Source organism: Ptychodera flava, chromosome 18, assembly GCF_041260155.1.
Source record: "Ptychodera flava strain L36383 chromosome 18, AS_Pfla_20210202, whole genome shotgun sequence".
Lineage (NCBI taxonomy): Eukaryota > Metazoa > Hemichordata > Enteropneusta > Ptychoderidae > Ptychodera > Ptychodera flava.
The window spans coordinates 28,297,872-28,313,107 of NC_091945.1; the positions used below are offsets into that span (position 1 = coordinate 28,297,872).

General features: G+C 37.4%; 1 protein-coding gene across 1 annotated transcript in view; it reads right to left on the reverse strand.

The window, feature by feature from the left end:
• LOC139117296 (ATP-binding cassette sub-family C member 8-like) overlaps positions 1-11,117 on the reverse strand; it is a 28,144-nt gene extending 17,027 nt beyond the window's left edge. The window contains exons 1-7 of the mRNA XM_070680277.1: positions 10,149-11,117; positions 9,570-9,806; positions 8,470-8,658; positions 6,161-6,313; positions 3,144-3,299; positions 2,790-2,924; positions 364-526 (exon numbers count right to left, since the gene is read on the reverse strand). Coding sequence (XP_070536378.1) covers positions 364-526; positions 2,790-2,924; positions 3,144-3,299; positions 6,161-6,313; positions 8,470-8,658; positions 9,570-9,806; positions 10,149-10,742 — 1,627 coding nt within the window. The 5' untranslated portion in view covers positions 10,743-11,117. The remainder of the gene's footprint in view (positions 1-363; positions 527-2,789; positions 2,925-3,143; positions 3,300-6,160; positions 6,314-8,469; positions 8,659-9,569; positions 9,807-10,148) is intronic.
• Positions 11,118-15,236: the final 4,119 nt, after the last annotated feature.

Sequence of the window (15,236 nt, forward strand, 5' to 3'; positions counted from 1 at the left end):
TATTCCGAAATATATTCATTCTCCGAAGTACTGAAATAATATCAAGTGTATGTAATTTGTATTAATATGTATTTTTTATATTTCTGTGTCTGACGCCCTGAGCTTCTACACCTACATGTAGCACTATACTCCCAAAGAAGACACACATGTTTGATATGAATATAGATAGAATAGAGTTTCCATGCGCTGGTTCTGTCAATCTAAATATTGACAATATCATACATAAAGAAAGTTTTCAGTACCACTAGATATTATAGCTTAGTTTTACAAAGTATAATGCATCAAACAAAGCATCTCTGAATCACTACAATGCATTTAAATGACATGTCAGTCTCTAATGGATTCAATTTAGTCTCTACTTACTGGTACATATGAGGTAACGACAAGCCTTGATCATTTGCGTCACTTCTTTGACGCGTATTTTTTCGATAGCGGAGCAAAATTTCTCTTCCAAGCCATATAGCTTTAACAGTTTCATTCCGATCAAGGCTTCATTTGATTTCTTCAAGCGATTGTCGGATATTTTCTATTTGATATAAAAAGTTGCAATTAAATTATAGAAGCAAAATAACGCATTTTAATAGGTTACGATTCGATCTCGATATAGTTTTGTTATTTTTCCTAAACTAACTCCAAACGCTATGTTTGTCACTGAGCTTTCAGTGTCTGTCATAATACCATGGGTTTGTTTTGTACAGCAATCCACGATATAAAGTTTCAGGGGAAATTCAACATAGCTTGGAATTACATCGTGTTATAAGAGTGTTTTTTTAAAAAAATGTTTCTGGCAATAGCAAATAACGCCAACTGCATCCATTGCAAACGTTCTCCTTTGATAGATTTTTGCAACAGTTTTTATATAATCCCATGGTATTTTTCTCTGTTTGACGTCATCGTATACGAGTGTTTTTCGCGGAGCCGTACAACTTCGAGCCGAAGGCGAGAAGTTGTGCGGCTCCGCGAAAAACACGAGTATACGATGACGTCAAACAGAGAAAAATACCATGGGATTATATATTTATCACATGAACAGTCTTCTTATTTTTCTTTTGACGTAGATGGATCAAAATTATCGTAACAAATTGCATGAATTTCGTCGCGATTTGTGTTTTACTTACGCGGATTACTTTCATTTAAAGAGTAAAGCGCCCGTCGCCCAGGAGATACTTTCATTCATAAATCCCATCAAGCTGAAATTTGCTACATGAAATGGTATCTCCACCAACCAGACATACGGATTCGGTCACGTGAACCTGTCAATCATTGTCTCGCGCTGTACCGATGCCAAGGCAAGTCAGGGTGGACATAACTTTCATCGTGCTAGCGACGGATAGCCATAGTATTCAGAGTTATTCAGAATATTTACAAATAGATTTATGAAGTAAATGCAACGACACGATCAAAATAGTAATTCTCATTCTCAGAGATTCCGTGGCTTTTCAAAATATCACACAAGTTTACGACTGTGGCGAGTGCGAAAGATTCCGTTCGATGACACACAGAGTGTACCTCATTGCATGTTTACGCCCACAACGCTGCCGTCACCGTCTCTGCCATGTCAACTCGTTCGTTAATCCCGATCTCGGTCGTCAATGTTTTCTTTGATTTTTGCAGTGACAAACATCTCACCCGTAGATACATCCTAATTATACTTGACGGAACTCTGTTTTGAGTGTTATCTGAGTCAACTTTCGAAGTACATCGAGATTTCACAGCGCTGCAATGCATATACAGCTCAACAGTCAGTTGATGTCTTCGCTAGTTACGCCGCGCTGCAGGTTTGATTCCGAGCAAGAATTTACGGAATTTTTTGTATGATGAAGGAAATTTATCGTTTTTAGTCGAATGACTTTATGCTTGTGCCTGTATGTCGCTTTCCCGAAGATTATACTGTACTCATTTATTCAGTTGAACTTCCGTTGAGGTGACGATTTCAGGTTTATCGCCAACCGGGATCGCCAGGTACGACGTCCACATTAAGCCTTACTCGACTGGATCGGCGGTATCCCCATTCGATTCTCGGGAACAGCTATAGTTTTAGCGACTCGAAATTTCGCTGGACATGCCTTCTATGTTTCCATGTGTGGATTTATCGGGTCACCTTTTTTGAAAAAGTGTCATGAGAGCACGGCATCGATCACGACAAATCGGTCTATGTTCATGTCGCGACCCGCATGTATGAACCGAACGGTACCATGCAAGAAAAAAGTTCCGGTTGATGACGTACAACAGGGGTAATTCGGATTTCTTATCCGTCCTGTCTACGTCACACAGGTGGGAATTCGGGCCAGTTCATGTGATAAAACCCAATACGACGTCCACTGTTCTCACTTACAGAATACGTTCAGTGTAGGAACTACCAATCGTTGTACCGACCCTTACACACTGTACAGCGAAAAAAATTATCGTTAACTTTCTGTGCATTTTCATCGACGAGAAATGTGATAAAGGCAATTATGAGTATGTTTAAGCAGTCAGTGTATGGGAAAGTTTTTCAATGGGAGCGCGGCAACACTAACGAGTTAGAATGTGGCACAGTGAACGTCGTATTGGGTTAAATGATTGCAAAATTTATCGAAAGAAAACGTTTGTAATGAATGCAGGCGGCGTCATTTTCTATCGTGAGAAACATTTTTCTTATCACCCAAGCACGTTGTGATTCCGAGCTATTTTGAAATTAACTGTAAATCAACTTTTACGACAGTTTCATTGCGTTTTGCTTATGTATACGTATATATCCGATTAAAATTGTATTAACTATGCAAAACAACTGGCCCAAACATACTCACCAAGACTTCCCTCTGTACTCTTGTCATGAGTTTAATCAACGCGTACTGAAACGGCGTTACAAAAACGAAAATCAACGATCCTATCAGTGGTGCAATTCCCAGTTGCCAATACAAAAGCAGCAGTACAATCACAACCTGAAATTCAATTGATATGGCATCATGTTGTATTTTCACACACATTAAGCAACTAATATATATAGATAACCGAAAGTTTCTAATCATACAAAAACTGAAGGCAAGTATATAAAATGAAGGCACATCGAACAAATGCGATGACGCGCATCATACAATAATTTCAATATGTCTGTGTTAAGGTGTGTGTCTTGATAAGGATCGTGGCGCTAAAATACTTACCCGATATGGTATGGAAACCATTATAGGGACATAGGCGAATAAAGTTTGGAGAGCCGTTGAGTCTGCCGACATAAAGTTTGTAATCTTTCCTGCGCTCGTCTCGCTGTCAGTTAGAGTCGAATTTGACAGATGTAGCGACTTTTCATATATGATCATCTGCAAGAAAACAATACAGAGACCCTGCAGTGTTTTTTTCCCCTCCATACCCCCTCCCTTCTGAGAATTGTGGTCCAAATAAAGTATCATATGGTACACATCAATTTAGACCATGCTGTGCTTCCTTCGATCTATCTATCTATCTATCTATCTATCTATCTATCTATCTATCTATCTATCTATCTATCTATCTATCTATCTATCTATCTATCTATCTATCTATCTATCTATTTATCTTAGACGTTAAACAACTGATGGCATATATATATATATATATATATATATATATATATATATATATATATATATATTATATATATATATATATATATAATATATAATACTATGGTATTTATCTCTGTTTGACGTCTCGTATACAAGTCGGTTTGATTTGCGAGCGGAATAACGGAGGCTTTTGTGTGATGAAGGACATTTATCGTTGTAAGTCGAATGACTTTATGCTTTTTGCCCTCCAATATATATATATATATATATATATATATATATATATATAATATAATATATATATATATATATATATATATATATATATATATATATATATATATATATATATATATATATATATATATATATATATATATATATAATATATATATATATCATACATACACAAAATTATACAATGTGCTCGGTATCACATATATAATATAATATATATATATATATATATATATATATATATATATATATATATATATATATATATATATATATATATATATATATATATATAATATCGATATATGTTCATACATATAAAATCCCATATGGGATTATATATTTATCACATGAACAGTCTTCTTATTTTTCTTTTGACGTGAATGGATCAAAATTATCGTAACAAACTGCATGAATTTCGTCGCAATTAGTGTTTTACTTACGCGGATTACTTTTATTTAAAGAGTAAAGCGGTCCGTCACCCAAGAGATACTTTCATTCATAAATCCCATCAAGCTGAAATTTGCTACATCAAATGGTATCTCCACCAACCAGACATACGGATTCTGTCACGTGAACCTGTCAATCATTGTCTCGCGCTGTACCGATGCCAAGGCAAGTCGACCATCGGTACGGTAGACGTATCTTTCATCGTGCTAGCGACGGATAGCCAAGTATTCAGAGTTATTCAGAATATTTACAAATAGATTTATGAAGTAAATGCAACGACACGATCGAAACAGTAATTCTCATTCTCAGAGATTCCGTGGCTTTTCAAAATATCACACAAGTTTACGACCGTGGCGAGCGCGAAAGATTCCGTTCGATGACACACAGAGTGTACCTCATTGCATGTACTTTATGCCCACAACGCTGCCGTCACCGGTCTCTGCCATGCCGGTGTCAACTCGTTAATCCCGATCTCGGTCGTCAATGTTTTTGTCTTAAGGACTTTGATGTTTGCAGTGACATATATCTCACCCGTAGATACATCCTAATTTTACTTGACGGAAACTCTGTTTTGAGTGTTGTCTGAGTCAACTTTCGAAGTACATCGGATTCCACAGCGCTGCAGCATCAACAGTTGATGTCTTCGCTAGCGCTACAGCCTTACGCCGCGCTGTAGGTTTGATTCCGAGCAAGAATTTACGGAATTTTTTGTATGATGAAGGAAATTTATCGTTGTTAGTCGAATGACTTTATGCTTGTGCCTGTATGTCGCTTCTCCCGAAGATATAGATTATACTGTACTCATTTATTCAGTTGAACTTCCGTTGAGGTGAAGATTTCAGGTTTATCGTCAACCGGGATCGCCAGGTAGGCTACGACGTCCACATAGAGCCTTACGAGGCGACTCGACTGGATCGGCGGTATCCTGATTCTCGGGAACAGCTATAGTTTTAGCGACTCAAAATTTCGCTGGACATGCCTTCTATGTTTCCATGTGTGGATTTATCGGTCACCTTTTTTGAAAAGTGTCATGAGAGCACGGCATCGATCACGACAAATCGGTCTATGTTCATGTCGCGACCCGCATGTATGAACGGTACCATGCAAGAAAAAAGTTCCGGTTGATGACGTACAACAGGGGTAATTCGGATTTCTTATCCGTCCTGTTCTACGTCACACAGGTGGGAATTCGGGCCAGTTCATGTGATAATATATATATATATATATATATATATATATATATATATATATATATATATATATATATATATATATATATATATATATATATATATATATAGAGAGAGAGAGAGAGAGAGAGAGAGAGAGAGAGAGAGAGAGAGAGAGAGAGAGAGAGAGAGAGAGAGAGAGAGAGAGAAGGGTGCTCAATAGTTGAACGAGAGTCAGAGTCCTAGAACTAGAGTTCGATGAAGACGTCAATCTACGTCCTGCTCGTATATATATATATATATATATATATATATATATATATATATATATATTATATATATATATATATATATATATATATATATATATATATTATATATATATATATATATATATATATATATATATATATATATATATATATATAAAGCGATATTCCTCATTATCTTTTTCTGAAATTCTGAAGATGTTTCTATCATTCTTCAATCTAGCAAAGTCATTTTACAAATCCAGGGTCGTAATTATTAACACGTACCTTTCCTATAAACGTAATTTTCCCTTGCGGACAGGCGATTCACGTTTGCCGTTTTATCAGTGAAATGGAACATTGAGCCCACGACCATTTCGTCACTGCTGGCAATCGTGTTGTGCCAACTCACGAATTTTCAACAAAAACGTTTGCATCTGATGGTAAACACATGCAGCTTAACACTCGCCTTGACAAGAGCATGTCGAAAATATACGCGATGCGATGATAATATGCAATGTTTATGTCATACCTGCAATGCTGGTTTAATTTGTACAGATTTCAGGGTGGCCATGTTTTCCGCTTGTAGTCTCGTGGATGCTCTATATAATGTAGCCAGGAATATAACACCAATCAGGACAAACCCATTGCCGAAATATTCCGTCACTGTAACCATTACACTTTCCTGCAGTATTAATGGAACGATATAGTCGACGATAATAAAGTCGATAAAATTTATGTCAGTGTAAAGTAATTTCGCTGGAGATACAAGTTGCACATGTAAGAAAAACATATTAATATTACAAAACACGAGTCGAGATTATTAGGGACAACTTCGGCTTGTAAGATCTATGTGCCCGAGAACGTATATCTTTTCAGAGACCGATTTTTACGCTCGCTTCGTTTTCACCTCGGTGTTCAATACTGACTTTCCTTTCGTTTTGTATTCATGTTGCTCTAGCTTGTTTTTATTGACTTCATTTATTTTGAGATATTTTAGTTAGCAAACAGAATACAAAGATTGTACCGAACAAAAACAAAGTACCACCATGCCTGCAGTGATAATTGAAGACGAGGGTAGACGGCGCAGTCGAATATGTGCTGCTGCGCTATGCTGGTATAGTAAAAGTCTGGCACAAAAATCAAAATCTCTGATGTACGAGGTGAAGCTGAGTACATTGTGAACTGCAAAGTATGCTCGAGTCCATTATTGGTCGGGAGGGGTTGCAATTCACCTTTCGCATTGGCAGTGAATTTGCAGACGTAGAAAACGAATATAAAGTCAAAGGTAAACTGAGTGTAAAGCAGGTGAAGATCGTCAGGCATGATTGGTCCTGAATCTGAATACTATACATTCTTGCATTTTGCTACACTGTACACGCACAAATACAAAAAAAGAGCGTTGCATTCGTAGTTCAATTTGAAAAACAAAAGCTACGCATTTTCAAGCAGGGGACATCAAGTTTAGATATGATGTCATTTAACAAGCTGAAACAAGTGAAATGCCAGGCAAACAGAGAACAGATTTTTTAAGGACTAAGGACATCGACATCACCGTTGGTGAATGGCATCCCCTGATCGAAAAGATCATTGTTATTTGCTATAGTAATACAAAATTCAACGACAAAGAATATCACCAGAGTTCAACAATGCCATGTAAAAGTTTAAATTTCATAAATTTAATTTTCGATGGCTTCTTGAGAAGAGCTATTGTACTTTGACGAAGGAGAAAGCTCGACGTAAATGGGTGCCTGAAAGGTCTCAGTCGACAAAAAAACTGGTGAGGCTTTTTCGGAAAGTAGTCGAAACCGATGTACAACCTGTGCATTATTAGGTTGCCAAGATGTTCGATCAACGAAGAGCTCACGACCGTCATGATTGTTGGTCGTAACTGACCCTGTACCGGGTTTCTCAATGACACCGGAGTCATTTCAGTAGACGCTACCAGACAAGTTGATTTCAGCTACCGTTGTGACCCGTTGATGGTCACGGGTGATTAGAGTAGCTTTTCACCTTGCCTCGTTTACATGGCCACTGATATGCCATGATAGGCCGTGTGTCGAACCCTGCATCACCTCGGAGTTTGCAAGCCATGGTTTGAATACAGTGGTTAGTGTAGATTTTCGGATAGTCCGGCCTATTTGCTCAACATCATGGCCCCCAGTGTACTTTCCCCTACCTGCACGCGTGAGTGACTCTTATACTTTCCAGTGCACTTGTTTTCGTATTACATGAACCGCAAAAAAGAACTTTACTTCTCAGTTCTCCGCGCATTTGGTTTGATGTAATGTATTTCATTTCTGGCATTTTCCAGAGTATTAGCTTTGTTTCTCTTATATCAACGAAGTGAGACATGTAGGAGACAACGGACGGGAATGCTGAGCGCGAGACTGAGCAGACGACAAGTGCACCCGGGAGTACTAAAACAATTCTACAAATTGAAGAGAAAGGCATTATTATTGATATTGTGCACCGTTAACATGATTTATCGTCTAATGTATATCAAATGGTTTAAGCCATAATTTCCCTTCTTTTTAAATACCTATTCCTTTAGCAGTTTCTTGTCATTTTCCCCTGGGGCCACATCGCCTGATAATTACATTATAAGTCATACTAGTAATCCAGGGGATATGTCACAAAATTGACCGGTATTGACAAAGCTTTAATGTAATATTCAACAATATGATTTGAATGAAATAAAAGTAAACATTGGAATGATTATTTGTGAGTATAGCAATGCAAATAGAAGGAATACTTGGTCTATAAGGTTTTAGCCTACAAAGTAAATGTAAATTCTGTGGACAAAATCACTGAACTATTTGAGATATCTTCACGCCTTACATTTTCTTGCAAATCATCGTAATACCAGGCGGTAGCATAAGCGACTACGCCCCCAACGGCAATCGCGGGTATGACTTGCAAGGTTGCACTGACGTCGCAAATCAGAACCGATATTAGCATTACTCGACCATAAGCAGTCCAATAGGCTCGCCAGAGGGACGCCTCGCTATTGTTCTTGGTCGCCCGGATCTGTCAAAACAAGGAAGTTCCACAATAACAGTAGATTTTATGAACATTGTTTATAGTCTTAGCTACTTTTAAAATATTCTTTTTGAAATCACATAAGCAATTTATGATGCGTGCAAAAGTTAAACTCAGTGGTCATATCGTGACTCTACTCCTTCTAAAGATGCGCAAATTCCTTTTTATAGATTCCAAAACGCTAAGTTTAAACAATTGAAGTGATTATTGTATGTTATGCCTTTAGATTATTACTGCGAAAAGTCAATGCTTCCTATGAGCAAAGTACTTTGTCTTTCTTTATAGCGTACCGGCTTAAAGGAAGGTAGGTGCACATATCTTGTAAGTAAATTCACTGATCCTAAATTATATCATCGAGGTTGCGTGTATGCTGCTTGTTTTTGGAATACTTTGTCAGTATTGCTGTTGTTGAACATTTCCATAAATTGGACTGGCAAGAGTTTGATTGACTTTTAAAAGGTTTAAATATTGTACACAGGGATACGATTTCAGGATCGCCGAGATAAGGTCAAACATGTTTGCTTGTATTTCACCTACAGTAGTCTTTCTTGAAGGTAATCTGGTGAAGGGTTTCTTTTTTAGTTACTTATCACATTTTGCCTTGTTTTTAGCCCTCTAGATGGAACGACCGACAGTAAATACCAAACACGAGAATGCAAGCAATCAGCAGTACTTCTGACACGCAACTGAATATTACTGTTCAGAACTGTGCAGAACGTTCATCGTGTGTTCGTATGCACATGGTAACATATCTCTCTGTGTAGCACAGTCATATCTATACTTCAATTATGGTCCTTTTTAAGCAAACAATTTGACAAACGAGACGACTAAAAATGACGACGAAAAATAACCCTCTTTCTCTTTGTCTCACTATCGCCCCATGTGATCATAATGTTTACCTTTTCGCGTTCAAAAGCTTGACTCAATAAATTGTATTGATAGCGGGCTTCATATTCTCCAGGCAATGAGCCAAGGTCTGTGATTTCCAGAGGGCGCTTGTATCCAAGGAGGAACAACCAGTTCATTGACCAGAGCGTAATCTGTGACATCATATTTGTGTATGCGTAGTTGAAGTAAATTGACTTCTTCCTGAGGTCACTTGGGTACGGCTTGTCCTTGTAACACCAACCAAAAACCTGTCGCGAACAACGGAGCTTAAATGTTTAGGATACCCCTTGGTAATATTTTATCTACTAAATAAGGTCACGTGCGTCATCGATATAGACAAATTTTGGAGATTGGGGACCTAGGCGAGAAAAACTAGCCTTTAATTATCCATCGTGAAGGCAAATTTAATCCAACAAAAATGTAACTTAATGTGATTTTCAACTGATTGGAAAGGACCATAAAACTCTCTGAAAACGGTCACGGGGATATGTGATTGCTATAATATGTTGTTCTATTCGTCTAATGTTTCGGTTTTTTTCAATTAGTGTGCCAATGATATCATTATGGACTGTGAAATTGTGAAGTCTTACCTTCGATCTCAACAAATTCATTTCGATCAGTAGATATCCGACGTATAACGAGATGGTCAGAATGACAAGATCAAATCTGAGTATTTCCAATGTGAACTCGATGGAAAAGGTCAGGCTAACCAATCGAAGGGATTCGCCACTTATTGCGAGAATCCAATACACGAAGAGAAACCATGAAAGACGAGGTTTGTTCCAGCATTCTATGTGATGATAGAATGCCAAAGTGAGCACCGCATTTACCAAAGCTATGCTGTCCGACACATACAGATAAGGCTTCGTTGCCGTGTTTCTCGTAACGTCCGTCAGTACGCCTTCTCCCACGGCGCCCAACAGCACAACGCCGAGCACTGACGCCAATGTCCATCGTACGTAATGACCGGGAAAATGTATGAAGCCCTTCGGGTGGTGGTGGCGCAGGTCAGTACAACAACTTACTAAAAATAAAACTGCAGAGAATACAACTAGAAAGACGGAATGTACGCATATAGTAAACACATTAGATAAGCAGTAATCATTGTACAACCTCTTCTCCTGTTCGGCCAACCTTGACACGTTCTCTCCGCAAAACCAGGTTGTGGTAGTTGAGTCAGCCATATTTACTACCGCAGTGTCTTTATCTTTGGCGGTAAATACCTATTCAGTATAGAAGCTTTGTCTTCGCCTCATGTGACCTTGTTAGTTCTGTGACCGTAACCCAACGCTTTCACGTGACAGGGCACGCAAGATGCTTCGTACTTATAGGTCAGCTCTACTTCGACAGCCGACAGGCAGTCGTGCAAACCAGTCTCAGGTTGCCAACAATGTCGACTAACTGTGCCAGCTGTACCTCGTGACAGTTCGAAGGGCTCTACTCTCCTTCGAGGACAAACACGGACCTTTCGACCTTCTTGAAGTCCTTTTTCCCCAAAAAAGCGAAATTAATTCCGAACAATCCCCAGGTGCACTCCGAGGGTACAGTGTGTATCCTGAACAGTTACTGTATGACGGCAACAACAACAACATCATCAACAACAACAACAACAACAACAACAACAACAACAACAACAACAACAACAAAACACAATTGGGGTGTCAAAGTCCACATTTTATCCACACACGTTTGAGATAAAATGACACATCAAAGGGTCGCTATGACCCGGGCGTATAGCTGTACACACATGTCAGGCAGCAGCCGTCTTGCTCCTGCAAGGATGTCAGGTGTTTGACCTATTTTCGCCTCATGTAGACTTACGACCCTTGACATGTTGATAAAATCTACAATAGACACATGCACAATTTTGACCTATAGGCTAAAATATAATGAACACCCATTCTAAAGTGTTTTGCAATTGTAAATGGTTACAGATTTAAAAAGTGAACATGTTCACCAATTTGTTGGTAGCGGAGGGTGTCCTTATATCTAATTATCTGATATTAGCAACTCATCGATTTGAAATCTTTTATGTATCACTAAGTTGGCCGACTTTGAAGTGATGTTCAAAACAACTCCAATTCAAGTAACGCGTATACGTCTTGTAATCTTTTTTAGAGTGAATAGCCGTGAAGATCTTATTAAATTTTCATGAGAGTGTCGACATTGAATAATGATGCTTGTGTTTTCCTCATTGACAGTCCACAATCTACGTAGAGACAACTTCAAAGTGCAGATATGTTAAATATGCATCTTATATTGAGTTCCGATACATTGGAATGAGTATTCCACCCTACCAATTCAAATCGACGTAGGATTTTCAGTAGGCGTGACCAATCACGTCTATAGCAATATAAACATCAATAACTCATGTCTTTTCCTTTATGTTCGTTCTTTATAGAAAATACTGATAGCCTGGCTTACCGATACGGCCAAAATGTGTGTATTGTTCGGTGATTTTGATTAAAGGTGCATTTTAGTCCAAGCTAGAATTCATTTGTCGATCGTTTGCATGCCGTTTACAATGCGTTAAACTTCCAGGGCTGCCATTTACTATAGAAACGGACTCCGCGCTGACCATTAACGTTTATTTATGGGCGAGGGCGAGAGGAAAGCCAAAAATAACGGGCGAGGCTTGCCAAACGTCAAAATTTACAAAAAAATTCTTGTGCGAACGACAACGGGGTCCCAGAACTTGTCAGTCAGTAGTGCGCGCTGCAAATATTTTGCAAATCCGGCGATTTTTTTGAAAAAGTGTCTAGAACTTGGCCCACTAGTGCTTCATTTTATTTTGTGATTGATTACGATCTTTGTACGAATCACAGTTTTCGTTTTAGCTGTAAAGTTACTATGTTTACGACATTATTCATATTCTCGGGCATTTAACAAACCATTTCTGTGTATTTGTGGCATGGGGAGTCACGTGGTTCAGCTCGACCAATCAAAATGCGATGGACAGGTATGGTAATATAATGTATATTTCAACGTACTTGTGGGAGAAAAAGAAACTGTATTTGTTACATAGGACGTAATAAACTAATATTAAGACATTAAAGGAATTACTACAACTGTTAGTTTTTCACATCTCGAACGTTTTTCAATATAATTGAAGTCGCTGGAATTTTCCTTTAAGTTGCAACTGTACAATTACCTGTTACTTCCAGCAAACTTCTGAAAGCTTTTATAAAGCAAAACAGAAAATCTCCATCAAGGCAGGCAAAACAAACAATATATATCGATTGTAACCACTATTGCTATTGCTTTTGTTCACTATTCCATTGCTTTGACTATGCTTGTGAGCGATGTTTGATAGGGAGTATGTGTGAGTGCTTCAGAAATATTGTAACAACATAGCCTCTGTCATATTGAACCACTCTACTTTAAGGGTCGGAATTTAGCCTAGCAGTTTTAAGTGCGATGTCTTAACTAGGTGCTGGGTGACAAGGTGTTGTGAGTTCGAATTCGATTGAGAATTTGCAGGACTATATGCAGTTGTTGCGGGTCCAAATGCTCCCTTTCATTGCATATACATTAAATGACTTCCGAAGCCATGTGTCGAAGCTACTATGATATCAGAACAATTTCTTTGCACGACGTTCAAGGTGCATACAGTCGTCATCTCGGCATACTTCCATCGCCAAACAAGTCATAACGTATCTTCTCCATCGTATGCTATTCTTCAATTCTTCTGATACCATGAGCTCCGAGTAGTCATTTACCAGTTATCCAATTATTATGTGGTTGTGCGCATTAAATATAGAATTAAAGACCATACTTCGAATAGGTTATGTGTTCTTTTATCTTCTAAATTTCATTCACAGCTTTCTACATACTCAAAACAGTGACAATCCGGCAATTATAAAAGCATTTACTCAGCATGCGGCAATTGTATTATCCCTATTTGTAACAGTCAACCCTATTTGTAACAAACCTAATTTTCAAAAATCCTTTGCCGTATTTGTTGAAATCTTAATGAAACTGATTTTGTTACAAATTGGTTGATTGTTACAAATAGGGGCGACACGTTACCCATAATTGTAACAATCAACCCTATTTGTAATAAAACCTAATTTTCAAAAAAACTTGGCCGTATTTGTTGAAATCTTAATGAAATATACATATTTGTATGTTTGGGGGCAATTTTCTTTTTATCCTTATCGAAACTTATTTTTTTCTGAAACTGCTCGTCAAATAGGGTGATTGTTACAAATAGGGTTGACATCTCAACCCTATTTGTAACAATCAATCCTATTTGTAACAAAAGTTAACCCCATATAGGGTTAGTATGATTTCTGTCAGAAAACAAAATTTTTGACATTTTGACCGAAATTGGTGAAATTTGCCCAGATACAAACTTTTGGCATGTATCTGCACGACTTGATTATATCTTACAAGTAGTTCTCTTATCCCCAGGAACTGCACAACGAAATTTACTCTGACGAGCAGTTTCAGAAAAATGATTTTGGACAAGGAAAAAAAAGAGAATCGTTCCCAAAAATACAAATATGCATATTTCATGAAGATTTCAACAAATACAGCCAAGTTTTTTTGAAAATTAGGTTTAGTTACAAATAGGGTTGATTGTTACAAATAGGGTTGCATGTCAACCCTATTTGTAACAATCAACCCTATTTGTAAAAAAAGTTAACCCCGTATAGGTTAGTATGATTACTGTCAGAAAACAATTTGTTTTGACATTTTTGACCGAAATTGGTGAAAATTGCCCCGAGACAAACTTTTGGCATGTATCTGCACAACTAGATTACATCTTACGAGTAGGTCTCTTATCCCTAGGAACTGCACAACAAAATTTAATCTGACGAGCAGTTTTAAAAAAAAATGAGTTTCGACAAGGAAAAAAAGAAAATCGTTCCCAAAAATACAAATATGCATATTTCATCAAGATTTCAACAAGTACGGCCAAGTTTTTTTGAAAATTAGGTTTTGTTACAAATAGGGTTGATTGTTACAAATAGGGTAAACATGTCACCCCTATTTGTAACAATCAACCCAATTTGTAACAAAAGCAGTTTCAGAAAAAATGTTTCGACAAGGAAAAAAAAGAAAATTGCCCCCAAACATACAAATATGCATATTTCATTAAGATTTCAACAAATACGGCCAAGTTTTTTTGAAAATTAAGTTTTGTTACAAATAGGGTTGATTGTTACAAATAGGGGTGAACATGTCATATTTGTAACAACCAACCCTATTTGTAACAAAAGCAGTTTTCAGAAAAAATGAGTTTCGACAATGCATATATCATGAAGATTCAACAAATGCGGCAAAGTTTTTTTTTGAAAATTAAGTTTTGGTCCAAATAGGTTTGATTGTTACAAATAGGGGTAATACAGCAATGAGGGGATTCACATTTCCATAAAACATAAAGATGAAGGAACGAATAAGATAATTTAACGTACACGTGCACAGCTATATGTCAAAATTATAGAGCAGTGCGAAAGAGTAGGTTTTCAGTTTTGTCGACAACATAATTTAATATTTGTATTCATCATAATGACGAAACCAGAATTTCCGAAGTCAGTTCACTTCAATGATCATGATTATCATGTATAATATGTCGATAGGAATTGAATTTTTAATAAGTGCACCCATTTTCACATACTTAGGGCAATTCTTTTATTAATGTAGCGCGCCTTATTTCTTTCTGTGACGGACTA